This window comes from Crocodylus siamensis, chromosome 8 (genome assembly GCF_052110815.1).
Source record: "Crocodylus siamensis isolate JL-2025a chromosome 8, ASM5211081v1, whole genome shotgun sequence".
Lineage (NCBI taxonomy): Eukaryota > Metazoa > Chordata > Crocodylia > Crocodylidae > Crocodylus > Crocodylus siamensis.
In genome coordinates this window covers 79,422,380-79,442,071 of record NC_143402.1, presented here as the reverse complement: position 1 = coordinate 79,442,071, position 19,692 = coordinate 79,422,380, and the positions used below count along the sequence as shown (strand labels likewise).

Sequence of the window (19,692 nt, the reverse complement as noted above, 5' to 3'; positions counted from 1 at the left end):
GCCCCGCCCGCCGGCGGCGGCTCCTCCCCCGGGGCGGGGCGGGGCGGGGTGAAGCCGGGCGCGGCGGCGGTTCCGGGCCGGGCGCGGGGCATGGAGGTCGGCGGCGGCGGCGGCGCGTACGGGGCGGCCAAGGCGGGCGGCGCCTTCGACCCGGTGCGCTTCGTGCAGCAGCCGCAGGTGGCGGCCCGGCTCGTCAGCGCGGTGAGCGGGCGGGCGGGCGGGCGCTTCCCCCGGGCGGCCGCGGCCTCGGGCTCCCGCGGCCTCGGGCTCGGGCTCGTCGGCGCCCGGACACGTCGCTGGGCCCTCGGTCGGGGCCTGCGGGCGCGGCCGATGCCGGCCTGCCGCCCCCGCGCGCTGGCTCGCAGGCGGGAGAAGTTACGGAGAGCGCTGTCGCGCCGCGTGGGGCCCTGGGCAGGCGCCTGGCGTGCTCCCCCACGGCCGCTGGGGCCGGCGGCTGTGCTCTGACCCAGGCCCTGCCGCCCAGGTGTTCGCGCTCATCGTCTTCTGCTGCATCACCGGCGAGGGCTACACCAACCTGCCCGGCTCCCCCGAACTCTTCTGTGTCTTCAACCACAACGGGGACGCCTGCCGTTACGGCATTGGCATTGGTGTCCTCGGCTTCCTGGGCTGCATCTTCTTCCTCCTGGTCGACTTCTACTTGCCCCAGATCAGCAACGTCACGGATCGCAAGTACCTGGTCCTGGCTGACCTGGGCTTCTCAGGTACCTGGCCCAGCTGTGCCCGCGCTGTAGCCAGTGGGCAGACAATAGGTGCCCTTGTCCCGCTCCGGGGATGACGTGTTGCTTTGCAGCGGCCTGAGCTGTGCCTGGGTGCAGCTCTGGTCTCCTGGCACGGTGCCCGTAGCGTGCAGCCTGGCTTCAGCTGCTGCTCCTAGCACGGAGGAAAGGTTGGCCCTGTGGGGCCAGGCTGGAGGGCACCGATCCTGGCTGGCCCAGCTGCGCAGGAGCCCTGAGAGGCAGTGGCTCGGGCCAGATGCCACTGAGCGCATTGGGCAGGGGGTGCAGGGGATGGGCTCCCTCGTGCGGGGCAAGGCCTGTCCTGAGCCCCCATCACTCGCGCCCCCTCCCCAGGGATCTGGACCGTCCTGTGGTTCGTCAGCTTCTGCTTCCTGACCAACCAGTGGGCCTGGACAAAACCCACGGATGTGTTTGTGGGCGGCGACTCGGCCCGCGCCGCCATCGTCTTCAGCTTCTTCTCCGTGTTCTCCTGGGTGAGCGGTGCCTGCTCTGCCTGACCGGGGAGGCTTTGCTCTGGGCTGGGGGGCTTCCCAGCCACGCCAGCCTGGCCGGGCCACAGGTAGGACCCCTGCCAGCAGCGCTTGTCTCCCCAGGCCCTCCTGGTCGCCTGTGCCTTCCGGAGGTACCAGATGGGTGTGGATGACTTTGCCCAAAGCTACGTGGACCCTACCCCAGATCCGTCCACTCCCTACTCCAGCTACCCCAACATCAGCCACGACAGCTACCAGCAGCCACCTCTCACCCAGGCTGGGGAGGGCACGGAGGGCTACCAGCCCCCACCTACGTACTGAGCCCGGGCTGCTGTAGTGTCTGCAAGTGCAATTCTTTCTGCTGTGGGGTTGGGGTGGGGGTGGCTGCTGCTTTATGGGGGGGCACTGGGGCTCTGCTGCTTGCGTGCCCGAGGAGAGGTTGCCCAGCCGCTGCGGTGGGGGTTGGGGTGGGCCTGGGACTGGGACTCTCCAAAGCTCAGGGACGGGCTGCTGGGTGGGGTGGGGGGTGGTAACTTGACAGCCAAGCTCAAGCCTGTGGGGAGGAGGGGCTGGTGCCCGTTCCTCTTTGTTCACTTCCCTTCTGTGCTTTGCTGGGGGGTGGGAATGGCTGCCTTCCCCTCCCCACAGCACGTGGTCTTGTCTCTTGAGAGCTTAATGGAGCCCCAGCCCTGGCCTTGTTGTGTGTGGCTGCACCAAGTGCCTATAGCCACGGGGGAGCCCCAGCCCTGGTGCCTTTATCTCTGTAGCACTGCCTTCACACTCCTACGGCAAGTGTCTTATTGCCCGGCCCGGCCCTGCCTGGGTGGGGTGGGGGTGGGGGTTCTGGTATTTGGACAGCAGAGCACACGTGCAGCTGCAAGGCTGCCTGGAGCTGGGGGGGTCCTGTGCCTTCTTCCCTTCCCTCAGCTGCTGCTGGTGGGCTCGGTGCCAAAGCCTCGCAGTAAACTCTCCTGCTGACCGCTGCTGCACGTAGGCTGCGACGTTGGCCTGGCCCCACTTCCTTCAGATCACAGCCGGGGCTTCCGGTAGTCGGGGGGCGGGAGGGAAGCCTGGTCTCCTGGGGCTGCAGCTGTAACGGAGGTGACCCAGAGCAGGGTGCCTGCATCCAGCCCTCTGCTTGACCCGGCTTCCCCACGGCACAGCCTGTGCAAGGCGGAACCAACCTGCCTGTGTGCCTTCGGGCACTTGGGGCTTGGCAAGGCCTGCTGCTCTCTGCTTCTCTGGGCTGGAGCTGTGCCCCTTGTGCTCGCTGCTGCCAGCCGGCTGTGCTTGTTCTTCCGAGCGCACCTGTTGTGTGAACTGTGTCTGCTACAGCACTTATGCCCCAGGCTGAGTGTTTGAAATGTATGTTATCACTGTGTGGAGATGGAATAAACTTTTTCACTCAGCCCCTGGGTGACCGTGCCAGCAGTGCAGGGGGTAGCACAAGGGGCTCTTGCATGAGCTACGCTGCTGCTGCCCTGTGGGGAAGGGGTGGGCAGGCAGGGGGCCTGGCTGGGACAAACGCCCCCAGCCCCAACAACATGGGGTGTCCAAGTGCCTCCAAGGCAGGAGCGTGAGCTCTGCCACAACAGCAGGGAACTGCACACTCATCCAGGAGCGTATTTTTAGCATGGCCGTACTGCCCCCTCCTGCTCCTACGGGGACAGAGTCCAGCGCCGAGGGAGGGCTTATGCAAACAAACAGCCAGCTCTAATAAACAAGCTCCATGGGACAGGGTTGCTCTGCCTGCCAGCAGGCTGGGCAGCCCTCTCCCGGCAGCCTTGTTTGCAGGAGGCCTAGGCACATGCACACACACACACACCAATCTGTTTCATAAGTTATTTATTAATCTAAAACTGGCAGTACCACAGGTACCTCCAGCTCTCCCTGGAGAGCTGCCAATACCAAGGGAAGAGCCAGTTGTCACCAGGACAGCAAGCAGAAGGGGCAGCTGCAGCCTTGTCACGAGCATCTCGAATCATCTCCATGCCCCTGGGGTGGGGTTGGTTTGAAAAAGTGCAGCGTTGGCAGCAGAAACGCTGCCCTGCGGGGCGTTCTGGTAGAGGCTTGAAAGCAGCAGCCTCTGTGTTCCTGGGGCAGGACAGGAACTGCTCATGGGATGCAGCGAGGCTTAATCTCAGGTCTCTGCCCACAGCAGTGAGCCCAGCCTGCAAAACCCTGGCTGCCTGAGGATGCTGGGACAGCCAAAGGCTATGAAGGAAAGGGTGCCTGGCATGACTGGCTGCTATAGCAGTGGGGAAGCAACAGGCCCAAGATACATGTATAATAAGGTCCAGCAGGCAAAGAGGAGGCAAGTTCCTACAAGCAGCAGATGCTGAAGCCAGAGGAGCTCTAACTCCTGGCTTGGTGTCTCCGCCCTGGGAAAGCCTGAGGCTAGTGTGGAGAGAGGAAAGGAGCAGTGCCGTTACTGGAGGAGCCCTGCAAGGCCAGCACCAGCACAGACCCATGCTCCCTTATGGCCACGAGCCAATGTGCAGACTTCAGGTCTTAAGGCAACTGGGTCTACGTGAAGCAGCCTGGCAAGACTGGGCTTCACTTGATCAGACAGCCTGTTAGCACGTCTGCCAGCACCGCTTCACCCAGGGCAGCTTTCTGCAGGCTAGCGCAGAACCCTGCTTGCCCTCCAAGGACAGGCTTTGTTTCCCACCCTGAGATGAAAGGACCAGGGCTCTGCTCCTGTTAAGTCACTAACAATAAAAAGCCAAGCCTAAAACTTTGCATTCTTCAAGAGGAATGAGCGCAGCATGAGGAAAAACATGTTCAGACCTGCTGTAAAGTGCAGGACTCGCTAAACTCAGCTGGGAGAAGTGGCTGTAAGCGGGACCCCTGGAATGAGACAGTGAGGGGAAAGGAAGAGCCTCAGGGCTTCTTGGCAAGGAGACTGAAAGCTGCTTAGGCAGTGTTTAAAAGGAACCCGGTGTTCAGGTGGAAGAACAAGGGTTAGGGTTAGGATTAGGGCTGGAAGACTAGCCAGTGCCCCCCAGGGCTGGCTGGGAACAGGGCCGGGCTGCGAGAACACAGGCAAGAGGCAGATGTGCTGCAGGCTGATTACTGCGAGGATCTGCAACCCCGTGGCAGGGCTGGACCGGACAGGAGCTACAGGCCAGCAGGGTCAGCCACTGCCTCCATATCCTTGCAGCTCCCCCTGCCGTTCTGCCTTGCCCCCACCTTTCCATCCCCTCCCTCTTGTCCCACCCCCAGGGCCCTGCTCGGTTTGGCAGCGTGGTGCAGGTAAGCGGCAGTCAGGTTTGGGAGACTCTGCAGCAGTGCTGAGAGCAGGGGAAGCCAGCACTGACATAGCCTGGAGGCACAGCCCCTAGCCCCCCCTGCTCAGCCTGCTGGGCTTTGCCACAGGATCAGTCATGTCACGAAGCAAACACCTTGCGAGAGACAGCGGCTTCCAGCTGCTTGACCCCCATGGGCAGGTTCTCCTTGTTCTCGGAGCCGCTCGGCTGGCAGCGCTTCCGGAAGTAACAGAGGCGGCAGACAGAGTGATACTTGTCCGACCCTCCAATCACTTCAACCTGGGGGCGAGAAGGGCGGGAGGCCTTAGCATGTGGCACTCCCGCAGCCTGCCCCGAACGTGTGATGGGTGGGAGTTAGACCACAGCGGCGTCCTCGAGCTTCTAAGGCCCTGTTAGGAGCGGCTGGTGTTTCCTGGAGCCTTACCTCTTTCTCCGCTCCCAGCCTCTTGGTGTATGAGGCTTCCCGGTAACACTCCATGCACACGGCGTTCAGCTTCACGACGCTCTCTGCCAAGGGGACCAGATTGAGGATGCTCCCAAACGCCTACAGCAGGAGACAAGGGGTTAGGTGGGGAGAGGAGAACCGAGCAGATCCAGTACGAGCACCTGAAGGAGAGGAGATTACCTTCCTCTGGAAGGTGCCATCCAGAGCAGCGACAATTACAGTCTTCCCAGCATTGGCCATTGCCTCGCAAAACTCCACAATGTCCGGGAACTACGTGGGGCACAAACAACGGGTTATGGGAGAGCGGGGGCAGCCTCGGCCCGCGCGGCAGGAGCATCATGCTCAGGACCCGACAGCAGCCGGCAGGTAGAGCAGCATTCCCAGGTCAAAGGAGGACGAGGGGGATTCCCTGCTAGGACTGTCACACGCGTGGCTGCTACCACCACCCCACGGACCAGGCCAAACCAGGGCCAGCACAACACGGCAGCCTCTGGCTGGGCAAAGGCAGGTCGGCACAAGACCAGTCGTGTCCCGACACTGAGCAGCCTGCAGGGAAGAGGCGGGTGCCGCACGCTCCCACCATGGCGCGCTTCTCTCCCCGCCGCCCTGGCCTCGCCCTCCTACAGAGGCAGAGGCCCCGCGGCGCCGGGAACTTACGAACTGGCCCTCATCGATGCCGATCACCGCCGAGCCGAGCGCCTCCTGGTACACGTCTTTGAGGCAGCAGGCCGGGAGCGCCTCCATGGTGTTCCTGCAAGGGAGGCGCAGAGCTGAGCTGGGGCCGGGAGCCATCAAAGACGAGGCTCAAGCGCGGGCCCAGCTGCCTTGAGCCGCGTCTCCTGGACCCAAAACCGCCGCCGGCGGCCAGCTGGCGAGCCCCCCCGTGCCGCTCGCCGCAGGAGGCCGGGAGCCGCGGGCAGCTTCCCGGCGCGGCCCCGCCCAGCTCACCGGTCGTGCGTGGACACCCCGCAGACGCTGTAGCGCGTGTCCTTGGCGTACTTCACCAGGAGGCACCGGTGCTGCGCGATCTGGAACCGGCGGACGCGGCGCATCAGCTCCGTGCTGCAAGGGAGGGGGGTCAGCAGCGCCCGGGCCCCGCCCGCCGTGCCTCCCGCGGGGCCGCCAGCCCAGCCCGCGCAGCGGGCCGGCACCGGCGGCCCCCTCACCTTTTCCCGGAGAACATGGGCCCGAAGATCACCTGCGGGCGGAACAGGGCGCGAGTCAGCAGGGGCAAGACCAGGGACCCCCCCGCACCCCCCCCCCCGGGCCCGAGGCACCCACCTGGATCTGCCCGCGCGCCTTCCCGGGGGACCCGGCCCCGCCGGGCGCCGACACCGACCCGCAGCTCATGGCGACGCCCCGGCACTGCCCGAGCCGGCTCCGCGCGCGCCGCGCCGCGCCGCCAATCCGCCGCGGCCCCGCCCCCCGCGCCGGCCAATAGGCGCCGAGGCGGACGCGGCGCGCGGGAACGCAGCGGGGCATGCCGGGAACTGGGGGGGGAGGGGCTCCTCCCCACAGCGCCCCCGCGCGGCGGTACGTGGAGGTGCGCCCGGGGCATCCCGCCCCCCCGCCCGGTCTCAGGCCCTGCACCCCCCCGGGGCATCCCGCCCCCGCGCCGCTCGGGGTAAAGGGCAGAGGTCAGTGGCCGGCCCTTGCCCCGCCTGCCAGTCCGTGCTGCCCCGCGGAGCGCAGCCGGCGCCATGGGGCGGTGGCAGGAGCTGAGCCGAGAGGTGCGGGCCGGGCCGGGGTCGCGGGGCGGGGGGACGCACCCCCGCGCTGTCCCGGGGGCTGACGCGTGCCGTGCCGTGCCGGGCCCGCAGGAGCTGGAGCGGCAGTACTCGCCGAGCCGCTGGTCCCCCCGCCTGGGCGCGGCGGCCGTGGTGGAGGCGCACGTGCGGGAGGTGACGGCAGGTGCGGACGGCAGGTGCGGGCGGGGCGGGGCCGGCGGGGGGGGCGGCGGCGCACGCGGCTCTGCTCTGTCCGTCTCTGCCCGCAGGCACCCGGCGAGCGCGGGCCGCGGCCGGCGCCGTGCTGCAGGTCCCGTACGGCACGGGCGAGCGGGAGGCCCTGGACGTGTACTTGCCCGCGGGCCCGGCCGGAGGTGAGGCGGGGGGAGGGCCGGGGCCGGGCCTTGGGCTCACCCCTGCCCCCCCCGCAGCCTTCCCGCTCGTGCTGTACGTCCACGGCGGATACTGGCAGTTTCTGAGGTGAGCCGGGCCGTTCTGGGAAAGACGCCCAGCTCTGCGGCCCCGGGCACGGCGGGCACCGGAGAGGCCGTGCGCGCCCGGCCCAGGGGTGCCCCGGTCCGCGCCCGCGCGCAGCTCGCCCCCGTCTCTCTTCCTAGCAAGGAGGAGTCCGGCTTTGCCGCGCCCCCGCTGCTGTCCCGGGGCATCGCGCTGGGGGCCGTGGGCTACGACGTGGCTCCACGAGGTAGGAGGTGGAGGTGGAGGTGGAGGTGGAGGTGGAGGTGGCGGGAACGCCCCGCCCCGCCCCGCGGCCTGGCCTGCCTCCCCTCACCCGCTCTCTGCCCAGGCAACATGGATGCGATGGTGGCCCAGGTGCGGCGCAGCACGGCTTGCGTCGTGCGCCAGTACCCCACGACCAGGTGGGGCCACGTGCAGTGCCGCGCCGCGCCTGCTCCTGCACTGCGACCCCCGTGCAGTGCTGCCCGGAGCGGCGGGGGAGGTCACGCTGGGCTGCGGCGTCCAAGGCGCATGGTGCTGGAGGCGTTTTAGGGAAGTCCGGGTCTCGCGGCGGTGACTGGCCGTGGGAAGGGCCCTGAGGACGGGTGCTGGGGGCAGCTCCCCAGGGCCAGGCCCGCTGCTTCCCCTCGGTGCAGGCTGGGGGGGAGGTCAATGCCCCCACTGCTGGGATGGGTGCAGAGCTGGCGCTGGGCCGTACGGCTCCGGGGCTGGACCCTGCTCACGGCGGGGCATGTAGACCCCCTGGCCCAGCTCATGGCTCCTCCTCTGTGCCGCTGCCCCGTCCAGCGGAGTTTACCTGTGCGGACACTCGGCGGGGGCCCACCTGGCAGCCATGGTGCTCGCCACGGACTGGCAGGAGTATGGAGTGACGCCCAACATCAAAGGTAGCTCCTGCGGGCTCTCCAGGGCCCAGTCGCTGCCCAGCCGTCGGGTGGGTGCATGCAGGCAGGGGCCTGCTCCTGAGGTGCGCTGCGCTGCAGCCCCTGGTCGGTCTGCTCCCAGGGCGAGCCCGGGTTCCTGATCTGCCCAGAAATCACGGGTGGCCTCGGGCACGGGGCAAAGGAGCAGAGAAACAGCAGGGTTTGTTGCAAGGAAGAAGTGGGCTGACGAAAGGACCAGATGCTGGGAGCAGGGTCAAACACCACGGACCTGGTGCTTTCCCCACATGCCGACTGCCACCTCGCCCTCGGAAACTGTCCTGTGACAGTCTCCTGGGGCCACCCCCCCCATCATAGCCAGGGACCTCCGTGCCCCCCTCGGGGAGCCTGCTCTAGCCCCTCCCCGCAGTGCACCTGCCCTGGCGGGAGCCGGGGAATCCTTTCCAGCGTTTCTGCCTGTGCATCCATGTCGGATTAGGACCTGTGTCGGATTGCTGAGGGGGAAGGGTGCAGCACATGGGCACTGACTACGAGGAAGGTGGTGTCACTGCCAGCTCGGGCAGGCCACCCCTTCCTCCTGGCACGTGCCCACGGGGTCCTGCTGGGACCCTGCACGGCCCATGCCTCTGCCTGCCCTGGCAGGCTCCGAGAGACCGAGGCTGCAGGGGAGGCAGGGCTCAGCGATGCGGGTGCTCTCGCTTCCCAGGAGCCTTTCTGGTGAGCGGCATCTATGACCTGGAGCCCATCGTGAGCACCTACGTGAACGACGCGCTGCGCATGACCCCGTGAGTGCTTGGGGCCCGGCCAGGCGGGCTCCACAACACACCCCTGCCCCACTGTGCCCATGCGTGACGTGCAGCCCGCTTCTGCTCTGCCCACGTTCATGCTCTGGCTGCAGTGCCTGCACGCTGGACGTGTGTGGTGCATCAGGTGCCAGTGCGCACACCTGTTGCACACCCAGGCTGGGCCTGCCCTGCTGCTTGCGTATCTTCCATGCGTGTACACAGGCCGTGGAGGGGTGTGGTGACCAGTGTGCACACAGAGCTGGGCGTCTCTTTGCCCCGTGGCAGGGCCTCCTCCCCCCACTCCCGGGACTGCTCTGTATCGTCTCTCCCCAGAGAGGTGGCCCAGAGGAACAGTCCCCTGCTGCACGTGGCGGCGGCGACGCCTGCGACAGGGGCCTGCGAGGTGCTGGTTGTGGTGGCCCAGCACGACTCCCCTGAGTTCCACCGGCAGTCGCGCCAGTACTTCCAGGTGCTGCGCCGGCCTGCCCCCCGCCCCCACCGCTTCCTGCCCCGGGCCCCAGCAAACGGCCCCTGGAGCAGAGCCCAGTCACACCCAGTGCCCGTGGGGGGCTCGGGACGCGCTTCTCCCTCGCCTTCGCAAGCCAAGCCGGTTCTGCCTGGGGGGGGCACGGAGGGGACTGAGCGGTGCTGGGCAGCCTGGAGCGTCAGTCCCTGCTGAGCTGGGAGCTCCCCTGGCAGAGCTGGTGCCAGCCTCAGCGCTGCTCTGCCTCCAGGCCTTGCGCTCGGCAGGCTGGACGGTGTCTCTGCTGGACGTGGCCCGCACGGATCACTTCGATGTGGTTGAGAAGCTGTCCCAGGAGGGCTACATCCTGACCCAGGTAAGGGCTCATGCCTCCTGCATGCTTGCCCAGGCGTCCTGCTGAAGATGCTGCCTCGGGGCGGGCGGTCTGCTCGTGCCACCCGCGTCCTGTGTGTGCCGAGCTCCGGCCGTGCTGAGGGCCACGCGGCGCTGGCAGAGCTGGCGAGGAGCAGCGGTGGCCTCCGTGCCCACAGCACGGCCCAGGGCTCGGCGGCCGCTGCAACGGGCTGCGGTTCCGCGGCAGGTGCTGCTGAACGCCGTCGCCGGGGCCTGACGGGGCCTGCCAGCCGGCTCCCCGCGCCGTCGGGGCAGCGTCCGCCTCCGCCCTGGGGCAGGCGCCGGCTTGCGGGGACGCTGGACGGACAGGACGGCGCGGCGGCTGGCGCGGCTGCCTCGCCCCGGCGGGCTTGTTCCGTGGCGGTTGCCTTTAAACCTCTCTTGCCGCGAGCACTGAATAAAGTCTGGGCAGGAGGAACGGCTGCTGCTCTCGCCTAACTCAGCTCCCGGGGGAAGGGAGAGCCGCCTCCTCCACCCGGAGGGCGGACGGGGCGGAGTGCTGCATCGGCACCCGCCCGCTCCGGGACAGCGAGGGGCGGTCTCGCGCGTGTCCCCAGCCCCTCCCCCGCGGGGCAGAGCTGCCGCGTGGGGCCCGGGCAGGGCGAGGGGCGAGGGGCGCGGGCCGGCTCCGTCCCCCGAGGGGCCGCCAGCCCCGCTCGGGCGCTGCTCCGGACCGGTGCCCGAGGAGCCCCCGGGGCCTTCGTGCCCTGCCCGGGGGGCCCGCGGGGCCGGCGCCCGCCCGCGCCCCAGCTGCCCCCTCCCCTCCCCTCCCCGCGCCCGGGCCGGGGCCGGGGCCGGGGCGGGAGGCGGCCATGCCGGCCGTGCCTGTGCGCGGCGCTGTGCGGGGCTCCGACCGCTGGTGCGGGGGGCGCGTGGCGCCGGGGCCGCCCCGCTCGGCTCCCACGCCGGCCTCGGGCGCGTCTGCGACGGTAACGGGCCGGCCCCGGGCGCTGGGGCCTCGCGGGGGAGGACGAGCCCGGGGCAGGGGGCGCTGCCGACCCCCGCGCACGCTCGCCGCGTGCGGGGGCGCGGTCCCCAGCCCCACGCGTGTCCGCGGTCCCCGCTGTGCCCCAGGCTGGGATCCCTGCGCGCCGCTGATCGACCCCTTCGGCAGCGAGAGCCGGGAGGGGCCCGCCTCGCTGCAGCATCTCATCCGTGAGTCCCGCAGCTGCTGGGGGCCCTGGCGGGCTGCTCTGCCCTTGGGGACCGGGGTGGCCCCCTGCCCAGACCCCCCCCCGTCTCTGGCAGGCATGCACCGGGCCTTCGTGGTCCTGCTGCCCCTCAGCCTCATCCTCATCGTCTTCGGCTGGGGCTGCGGCGTCATCGGCTCCTTGGCCCGGAGCTCCTGCCTGCTGCTCTTCCCCGGCTGCTGCTTCCTGCGGGGGGCGAGTGTGCTTCTGCCGGGCATCATGCTGACCCCTGAGGAGCCGGGCCCTTGCCAGGGAGAGGCAGGGTTTGTCTGGTGACGCCTATCCTTGCGCCACCTTTGTGTCCAGCACCCGGGCACAGGAGGCTCCCTGGTCGCAGGAAGGGCATTTCGCACCCCAGAGCTTGTGCAATGTCTCTGCGCACTGGGAAGCTGGTCCGAGAGCTGCTCTTGCTGCTGGCAATGTCATCGCACAGCCATGCTCCATGGGCTCTCGCTCCCTCGGTGTCCTGCTCCTCAGGTGCGCCCATTGCAGATCCAGCCTGCTCTGAGCCCTTGGCCCCAGGACCTCCCTGCTGCCACTGCCCCAGGTCGGGGGAGGCCGTGGGGGGTGTCCAGCCTGAGGGGACAGGGGTTTAGGCAGCGCTGAGCTATCGCCCTGCAGCCCCCAGCACAGGCCGGCTGGTGGGGGCCTCTCCGTGCACAAGGCAGCAAGGCCAGCAGACCCCTACCACGGACCCCCAGAGATGTGGCTGCAGGCGACTGGGCCCAGCAGGCCCTGGCCCGTCCCTGCCTGCTGCGATGCTGTGTAGTGTCTATGAGCAGGGGCAGGACCAGTCTCTGCGGGGAGGAGGCTCTTCTCCAGCCCTCTCCTCTCCCTGCCGCTGGCCTCTGGCCCAGGGCAGCCAGGCTGGCGCCTGTGCCTCGGTGCTGCGGGAAGGGCCCAGCCAGAAGCTTCCCCTTCCCTGAGTGAATGGACATCTGCCAGCCCAGCGAGCCCAGGGTGGTGGCAGGGCTGTGGGGCTGGACCCTCTCCCTGCTGGAGTCACCAGTGCAGCTGGGCTGCCCCGCGGTGCTCCCCACCGTCTACGCCCCCGCTGCCCTGCCCTGCCCTGCCCTGCCCTGCCCTGCATGCATGGGCTGGCCCCTGGGCAGGGGCCGAGCAGCCCGTGGACGACTGGGCCTGGTTTAGCAGAGCAGAGTCGCTGCGCGCTGGATGCCCCAGTCTAACCCATGGCTGTTGCGGTTCCCTGCCTGACCCCACTGTGTCCATCCCCGTGCCCAGGGACCCCGGGCTGCCAGGCCTGGCCGTTGCCCTCGGCTCGGCCAGCCTTGCCCCGCTCTGCGCTGCCGACCTGCCCCCGGCCGAGAGCTGGCCAGCCTTGGGGCCCTGCAGGGTCTGCCGGGGGAACGTGGGTGCCTGCCTACTCGCACATAGCGCGGATGCTGGCCCGTCTCCCCAAGCACCACGGGAGCTGAGCAGCAGAGACAGCCTCTGCCCCCAGGCCTGCAGCCACAGGGGCTCGCACCAGGCCCGGGCTCCAGGATGGCTGTGGCTTTGTGCTCAGCTGCGCAGGCCTTCCTGCCTGCCACGGGCCCAGCCAGCCCCCGCTGACGCTGCTGTGCGCAGGGGCAAGCAGCTGCATTTTCCCAGGAGAGGCAGCTGCTGGTTTCATCCCTGTCTCCGCGAGGCTCTGCTGGGCGCACGGCGCCTCCAGCCTCCTGCGGCAGGCAGGGAGCGTGCTTGGCCTGGGGCGCTGCCGCGGGGGCCACCTGCCGCCTCCAAGGCTTGGGCAGCTCGGGCAGGAGCCAGGAGAGGGCAGTGCTGCCCCAGGAGCTGGGCTGCGAATAGCCTGAGGCTGGGGGGGAAGTGAAGCGAAGTGACTTCTGCCCCCACAGGGTAACACCTGCTGCTGGGCGCTGGGCCAGGGCTGTGTGCAGGGGGTTGTGGCCACTGTACCCGGATGCTGACACTTGTACTCTGTCCCGTGTGGCTTCCTGGCAAAGCCGTGCCCTGGTCGTGTCCTCCTCCCCGGCGCCGTGTCCCCTTCTCTCCCAGCGGGGCACCACGGAGGTTGCATCGTGGTCCCCTATGCTGCAGCGAGCTGCCCACCCCAGCTCTCCCAGAGGACGGCGGGGAGCTCGGCGGCCTGTCTGGGGAACCGTGGGGAGGCGCTGGACAACTGGGCAGGGGAGCGGCCAGCTGTGCCCTCGCTGCAGCGAGTGAGCTGCCAGGCCGCGCTTGGGCCCTTGGCCGCGCTGGCTGGAGTGGTGCAGAGGCGAAGGGGTGTCATGTGCGGACACGGGGCGGGCAGGGTTACTGCGCCAGAGACCTCCCCGGGAAGCACGAGCTGTGGCTGTGCCGGGGCTGTGGGAAATCTCTGGCAGAGCAGGGAATGGCCCGGGAACAGCAAGGGGTCCCACCGTGTGCAATGCAGGCCAGGCACAGGGGTGAGGAAGGAGACGGGGGGCTGATGGGTCAGGGCTGCACGGAGCTACTTCCCCCAGAGAAGGCTCCCCAGCAGCTCGCCCTGCCCAGCTAGCCCGCTCACGAAGCCCCACACTTCCCGGGGAGGCCCGGGCCCAGCCCTGGGGCTGAGCCCGCAGGCGGATGCCCGGAGAGTGCTTGGGGGCGGGCGGGGGAGCTGGCTGCCTGCCGGGGCTGGGGTGCCAGGAGCCAGCAGGGCACCGGTGCTGAACATGCGGCGCCGCTCCCTCGGGTGCGCGGGGGCAGGACCTGGAGCTGGGGCACTGCCTGCGGCTGCTGACGCCAGAGCTGAGTGCAGGATGCGGCCTGCCCCCGCTGCAACGCCCAGCGGCATTCGCTTGGCCTACTCGGGCCGTTGGTGCTGCGACTGCTGGCTGTGGGGCTCGGGCAGTGGCGGAGCTGCTGGCTGGGCAGGGGGCTGCGTGCTACACCGCTGCCAGGTGGACTTCCCTGCCCCTGGCTCTGACCCCGTCCTCTCCAGGGCTGCCGACCCTCTCTGGGATCTGCGTCTACATCCGCTACTCAGGGGCGGCCTTCGTTGAGACTGGGCGCCTGTACGACCTGCAGCGCTTCGCCCGCGTCCACGTGGGCTTCGGCTGGTGCCGGTGCCCTCCTCCTCCTCCTCCTCGCCGCTCCCCTCGTCTGCCAGCAGCAGGCCGCACACTCGGTGGCCATCTGAGCCATGCATGGGGGGGCCCGGGGGCCCAGGCTCAGGCAGAGCTGGCCATGGCAGGGGCCACAGCCTGGAGCGTGGCACGCTGGGCTGACCCCTCCGCCTAGCTGCTGCCGGCTGCAGACCGGCTCCCTGAGCATGGGCGCCTGCCTCTCCGTGGGGGCTCCCCCTGCCCCTACGGGCCAGCGTCTCCCCAGACAGGAGACCCTGCCCCCGGTGCAGCCTGACCAACCCTGTGGGGCTGGAGAGGAGCACGGCACGGGAGGGGGCTGCTGGCCCAGTGCTGGGCAGCTCCTGGGGCAGCCAGCCGCATCCTGAGCCCGCTGTGCCCGCGCCCCCCACCCTCCTGCCCCGTGCTGCTGGGGCTTTAGCTGCCCGCTGCTTCCAGGGCCTCTGGCCCATGCCTGCCCTGCCCCCGCAACAGCGTCGTGCTTGAATAAAAGTGTCTGTCTCATCACGTCCATCTGTCTGTGGGCCCCCCCCGCCCAGGCCCCCTCGCCCCTCCGTGGGGGCGGGGGAGACACAGGCTGGAGCTGGGGCCTTGTCCTTTATTCAGCTCCCGCATGCTGGGCTGGGGGTCTCTGCAGCCCCCGGGAGGCACCTCTTAGAGCTCAGCCACCCGGCCCCCCCGGGCTGCGGCAGGGCACATGGCATCGCCTTGCTGGTCCCAGGTCTGTCCGCGGGGTCTGTCCCCGCTGTGCAGGGCAGGGGGGAGCCGCAGTGGCCCCCGGGCTAGGACACGGCCTCACGCTCCTGTCGGCACTTCTCTGCCACGAACCTCAGCTTGTCCATGGCCAGCTTGGTGTCCTCGGCAGAGACGTCGCAGTGCCATACGGCCCGCAGGCAGCGGGCGGACCAGGGCAGGAGTCGCAGGCTGACAGCGCGGCCCGTCTCAGCCTCCTCCTCGGCGCTCACGGCCTCCAGACGCGCGCACAGCTCCGCGGGGGATGGCCAGCCCTCGCCCACGCACAGCAGCACCACGTTGGTCTCCACAGCCGCGGGGTTGACAGAGCAGACGGGGGATCCCAGGGCCTGGACACCTGGGGTGGCAGGTGGGCACCCGCGTGAGGCTGGGTCTGTGCCAGGCTGTCCCCAGCTCCTGGGGGTGGGACAACATCCTCCCTCACCCCTGTAACGTGGCAGCAGGCAGGGATCTGCAGGGCTGCAGTGGCTGCCCTGGCACCCTGTGCCCTCCTGAGAGCCCCCAGGGTCCCTGCCAGGCCAGGGAGAGCACACCCGGGGCAGGCGCCAGGGAAGGGGCTGGCTGCATCGCGGTGGCTGCCCCCAGCGTGTGCACCTTGGGCGAAGCGCCGGGCATTGTCGTGGTCCCTGCGCAGCGTCTCCTCCATGTGCGCCAGCCCTACGCGGGCCGCAGCGGCCAGCACCCCCGCCTGGCGCATGCCGCCCCCCAGCAGCTTCCGCATGCGCCAGGCCTCCGCCACCAGCTCCCGGTGGCCTGCGAGCACCGCGCCGGCCGGGGCGCCCAGGCCCTGTGCAGTAGAGGGGGGTCAGAGCCAGCCCAGCGACATCCCCCAGGCAGCTGCCTGCCCCCCTGGCTCCCCAGGGGCTGTGCACGCCCTGCAGAGCCCCGCCCCAGCCCCAGCCCCAGCCCCAGCCTGTGGGTTGCCCCAGTGCCCCCATCCCCATCCCCAGGGCACCTTGGAGAAGCAGAGGGTGACAGAGTCACAATGCTGGGCAATCTGGGCTGGCGCCACGCCCTGGGCCACGGCTGCATTGGCCAGCCGTGCCCCGTCCATGTGGATGCGCAGCCCGTAGCGGTCAGTGAGCAGACGCACCTGGGAGGGGGCAGAGGGCAGGGCTGGGGCCAGGGCACTGAGCTGCCCAAGAGCCTGGCGCCAGCCTGCCAGATGCGGCCCAGGCACGAGGCGCGAGAGGGGCTCAGTCCCCACTGCCAGGGCACCCTGGCCCGGGACCCGGCTCCCAGCTGACAGGCCCCAGGGGCTCCAAGCCGCAGCCCAGGCTGGTGTTCGGTTTCACGGCCCTCGCAGCCTGCCCTGCCTCGGCGGGGAGCGGGCCCCCCGTACCTCCCTGAGGTAGGCCAGGGGCAGCGCCCGGCCCCCCGCCGAGCAGTGGGTGTTCTCCAGGCAGACCAGCTCCGGGCGGGGGTGGTACTGGCTGCCGGCCGCCTCACGGATGGCGGACTCCAGCTGGTCCAGGTCCAAGGTGCCGTCTGGCAGGTCCTGCAGCGCCTGGGAGTGGACCCCGGCTACCTGTGTCCAGACAGCAGCGTGGGCAGGGCACGGATAGGGGCAGCGGGGATGGGGAGCAGGGGCCAGGCTTTGCCCTGCAGCAGGGAAACCTCGTTTGTTTGCAGACTGGGGTAGAGTTTGCGGTGCCCGCCTGGCTGCCCCGTGGCATCCCCCACCCCGGCTGTCAGTGGGCCCATGGGTGCTGGAGTTTGCAAGGGGGGCATCCCCCTGGGGCAGCCGTGGGGCGGCGGCAGGGGCAGGGATGAGGCTGGCGCTGCCACTGGGTGCCCCGCGCGCGGTGGAGGCTGCGGGTGCAGCTCTGGGCAGGGCTCCGGGGTTCTGCAGGCCGTGCCCAGGCCAGGTGCCCCCCGCCCCGCACGCAGAGCGCGACCCCGCGCCCAGGGCTGAGCCGGGCGGGCTGCGCGGGCGCTCGCCGCCTACCTGGGCGACTCCGCCGTGCTCGAAGACGTGCAGGTGAGCCCCGCGGCCCAGGAGCAGCTGGGCGCCGCGGCGCTGGCAGTGGCACATCACTGGGGCGGGAGCACGGGGGTCAGGCCGGGCCCCGCGGGGCGCTCCCCGCCCGCGTGGGCGCGGCCCGCCCGGCACTCACCCGCGACGAGGTTCGCCATCGTGGCCGTGGGCACGAACAGGGCCGCCTCCTTCCCCAGCAGCCGGGCCGCCGCGCGCTGCAGCCCTGCGGGGCGGCACGCTGAGCTCCGCGCCGCCGCCCGCGCCCCCCGCGCCCCCCGCGCCGCCGCTCACCGCCGACCGTCGGGTCCTCGCCGTAGTCGTCGTCGCCCACCGCGGCCCGGGCCATGGCCCGTCTCATGGCGGCGCTGGGCCGGGTCACCGTGTCGCTGCGCAGGTCCACCACGCGCGGCCGCGGCCGGGCGCGCACGGAGCCGGCCCCCCGCCCCTCGCCCCCGCCCCCCGCGCGGCGCCGCGCGGCGACCCCGGGCCGAGCCGGGAGCAGCAGCCGCAGCATCGCGCCCCCCCGCCTCGCCCCGCCCCCGGCCCCGCCCCCGCCCCGCCCCGCGGGCCGCGGGCCGCCGGGCTCCGGACCCAGCAAGGGCCCCTGCCTGGCGCGGACCCCGGGCTCGGGCCTGCCCGGCGCCTGTGCACACGTGTCGGGGCGCCACTTGCATGTGCTCGTGCTTCACCGCAAGAGGGGCTGCATTTCCCCGCAGGGTGCCACGGCCCTGGGGAAAGCCCCCAGCTGCATCCTTGCCTGGAGCTGGGGTGGGGCTGCGCCGGGCTGGGAGGGGCAGGAGCCAGTGCCAGGCCTGAGTGTCCTCGGCAGCCGTGGACTTTAGCCCTGTGGCAGGCGGTGCCTCTGGCGTCGGGTCCACGGGGCAGGTGGGGCTGGGCCTGCAGGAACCGCAAGCGCCTCCGTCCCCGGGGCGGGCAGCTGTGGGCTGCCCTCGTGGCCCAGAGCCGGGCAGCCTCCAAGCAGAGCAGTCCGGGCCTGGGGCTGGTGTAGGGGCAGCTCCTGCGCAGCAGGACGTCTGTTGCCTGCTCCAGCTGAGCGGCTCCTGAGAGCAGGGCTGGGGGCAGAGGGGGTCCCTGAGGTCCCCCCTCCCTCTCCACAGCACAGACCTCTCTTCCCTGCACAAGTGAGTGCCCCCTGCCTTGCACGAGTGCCCCCAGCACCCGCACAAGCAGAGGCACCTCGGTCCGTGCAAATGTGGCCCCTGCCCTGGCCTCTTCCTGTTCCCCCAGCTGCGGTGGGGGGGCCTGGCCTGGCCCGTGCAGGGGGCAGGTGCCCGAGCGCCCAGGTCAGATGGTTGCGTTTTTATTGCCTCTGTTTCCTCCTCATTCCAGTAACTGGTCCTTCAGCTTGGAGCTGCTTGTGATTAGGCAAAGGGGCCTAATCTCCCTGATCTGATTTATGGGCACTGGGAGCAGCTGCTTCCCGTTACTGGCCCTGGGCTCAGGAGCCTGGTCAGCACGACCCGCGGCTCCTTGCATCTCTCCCAGCCTTCCCCGTGCACGTGCCGCTGCCTTCCCAGCAGCTCCCTCTTCCAGTAAGTGCAGGGCTGCGGGTCGGCCGCTGAGCCGGTAAAGGAAGTGCAGCCACCGCGGCGCACGGGGAGGGTGGTGATGGGGCCGGCTGCGGCTGCGTCCTGGAGCAGGGGGAAGGCCAGGTGCTCCTGTCCCTGTGGCATGCGGAAGCCTCCTCGAGTGGGGCATCGCCCCGTGGACAGCCAGCCCTGCCGGGGCCAAGGCCGCTTCTCTGCCTCCCGGCTGGTCCAATGGGCCCCAGGGCAGATGCTTGTCTCCCAGGACAGCGGCTCATTGCAGGGTGCGGGAGGCTTCCAGCCCAGCTCTCTTGCCCTCCTGGGCACTGCAGCTCCTCCTGTGGGCACGGCCCTGCTGGCACTGCGGTGGAGGAAGCTTGCAGCACAGGGGATGCAGCGCCGGGGCCTTGTGGAGACCTGGCCCGTCACCACCGGCCAGGGCAACCCCTGCCCCCACCCCCGCGGTGACTCCGGAGGAATGCAGAGCTGCTGCGGGCGGAGGTCATGCTGTGCAGCCAGCCTCCCCACCACTAAAATTAGCTGCTGAGCCCTGAACAAGAGGAGCGTGGCCATATCGCAGGCTTGGCCCCCTTCCCCGCGCTGGCAGCCTCACAGGGCAGTTCCCGGAGCCCAGGGGCCCAGAGTGGCCTCACATCCCTTCTTTGGCTGCAAGGACCTTCGTGGCAGGGGCCTGCATGGATATCACATGGCAGCAGAGGCCCGTATGGGTTGCATGGCCTTCGGGCACCGCATGCAGCCCCCAGCCGCACGGCCTGAGACAGCGGCAAGCAGCTCTGTGCATGGGGGCACAGCCCCCCAAGGGCATGTGCAGCCATGACCAGTGCTTTCCCATGGTGCGAGCCGGCTGCTCGTGGGGCAGAGCCTTTCCAGCCAGCGACTTGCGCGGGAGCTGTCGGTACGACCCCGAGCTTCTCCACCGGCACAGTGCCCCGGTGCTCTCGGCCCCTGCAGCTGCAGCTTGCGCCAAGCTGAGTGAGGGGGCTGGGTGCCATGCCATCCGTGCCCCGTGGGGAGGATGCCCCTGAGCTGATTCTGTGCCGAGGGAGGCTGGGGGCTCCCGTGCAGAGCTGTGTGCCCGGGGCATGCGCGGCTGCGCCTTGCCGGGCTGCAGGCGCCTGCACGCACCAGTGCAGGGAGTGTATGGCCCGAGGCTGGGGAGAACGCAGCAGAGCCCCGCCGCCCCTCGGCCTCGGCCCTGCCCTTGCCCCCGGCCCACCTGGCCCTCTGCCCGGGGGGAGCCGAGTCTGGGCCTCTCCCGTGCCCCCATCTGGGGCCCGCTGCCCGGCGCCCGGGAGGTGGCAGCGCCGGCGGGATGGGGGGCTGCGGCCGAGGGGTCGGGCTGGCGGGGCAGCTGGTGCCGGTGGCTCCCCGCGCCCTGCCGCGCCGGGGCAACGGGACGGTGCCCGGGAGGCACCGCGCCACCCGCCAACCTGCTTGCACGGCGGGCGT

At 70.1% G+C, this 19,692-nt stretch overlaps 5 protein-coding genes across 12 annotated transcripts; 3 read left to right on the top strand and 2 right to left on the bottom strand.

Moving 5' to 3' along the window:
* The first annotated feature begins 26 nt into the window (after nucleotides 1–26).
* On the top strand, nucleotides 27–2,637 carry SYNGR2 (synaptogyrin 2). The gene is made up of 4 exons (XM_090059125.1): nucleotides 27–201; nucleotides 485–722; nucleotides 1,092–1,231; nucleotides 1,352–2,637. The coding sequence occupies exons 1-4, from the start codon at nucleotides 91–93 to the stop codon at nucleotides 1,547–1,549; spliced, it is 687 nt and encodes a 228-aa protein (XP_089915251.1). The 5' UTR covers nucleotides 27–90; the 3' UTR covers nucleotides 1,550–2,637.
* A 419-nt stretch (nucleotides 2,638–3,056) lies between these two features.
* TK1 (thymidine kinase 1) lies at nucleotides 3,057–6,644 on the bottom strand. Of its 2 annotated transcripts, none has more exons than XM_090059121.1 (7): nucleotides 6,224–6,644; nucleotides 6,109–6,140; nucleotides 5,891–5,970; nucleotides 5,600–5,693; nucleotides 5,123–5,212; nucleotides 4,922–5,041; nucleotides 3,057–4,776 (listed from the first exon to the last, which is right to left on the bottom strand). In XM_090059121.1, the coding sequence occupies exons 1-7, from the start codon at nucleotides 6,642–6,644 to the stop codon at nucleotides 4,618–4,620; spliced, it is 996 nt and encodes a 331-aa protein (XP_089915247.1). In that variant the 3' UTR covers nucleotides 3,057–4,617. The 2 variants fall into 2 exon arrangements, with proteins under 2 accessions (XP_089915247.1, XP_089915248.1); XM_090059122.1 differs by having other exon boundaries at nucleotides 5,891–6,004; nucleotides 6,224–6,439.
* On the top strand, nucleotides 6,535–10,104 carry AFMID (arylformamidase). 7 transcript variants are annotated; one of them, XM_090059120.1, is made up of 10 exons: nucleotides 6,535–6,672; nucleotides 6,763–6,853; nucleotides 6,939–7,149; nucleotides 7,287–7,372; nucleotides 7,475–7,547; nucleotides 7,933–8,030; nucleotides 8,731–8,809; nucleotides 9,143–9,278; nucleotides 9,544–9,648; nucleotides 9,874–10,104. In XM_090059120.1, the coding sequence occupies exons 1-10, from the start codon at nucleotides 6,643–6,645 to the stop codon at nucleotides 9,901–9,903; spliced, it is 939 nt and encodes a 312-aa protein (XP_089915246.1). In that variant the 5' UTR covers nucleotides 6,535–6,642; the 3' UTR covers nucleotides 9,904–10,104. The 7 variants fall into 7 exon arrangements, 4 of the variants coding, with proteins under 4 accessions (XP_089915246.1, XP_089915244.1, XP_089915243.1 ...); XR_016443732.1 differs by having other exon boundaries at nucleotides 9,143–9,648; nucleotides 9,874–9,917; XM_090059118.1 differs by having other exon boundaries at nucleotides 6,643–6,853.
* A 308-nt stretch (nucleotides 10,105–10,412) lies between these two features.
* Nucleotides 10,413–14,461, top strand: TMEM235 (transmembrane protein 235). The gene is made up of 2 exons (XM_090060186.1): nucleotides 10,413–10,841; nucleotides 13,803–14,461. Exons 1-2 carry the CDS (start codon nucleotides 10,499–10,501, stop codon nucleotides 14,099–14,101), a joined length of 642 nt encoding a protein of 213 aa, XP_089916312.1. The 5' UTR covers nucleotides 10,413–10,498; the 3' UTR covers nucleotides 14,102–14,461.
* Nucleotides 14,460–17,224, bottom strand: LOC149859162 (uncharacterized). The gene is made up of 7 exons (XM_090060183.1): nucleotides 16,967–17,224; nucleotides 16,815–16,898; nucleotides 16,646–16,734; nucleotides 16,040–16,225; nucleotides 15,653–15,790; nucleotides 15,292–15,484; nucleotides 14,460–15,034 (listed from the first exon to the last, which is right to left on the bottom strand). Exons 1-7 carry the CDS (start codon nucleotides 17,187–17,189, stop codon nucleotides 14,727–14,729), a joined length of 1,221 nt encoding a protein of 406 aa, XP_089916309.1. The 5' UTR covers nucleotides 17,190–17,224; the 3' UTR covers nucleotides 14,460–14,726.
* Between the last annotated feature and the right edge of the window lie 2,468 nt (nucleotides 17,225–19,692).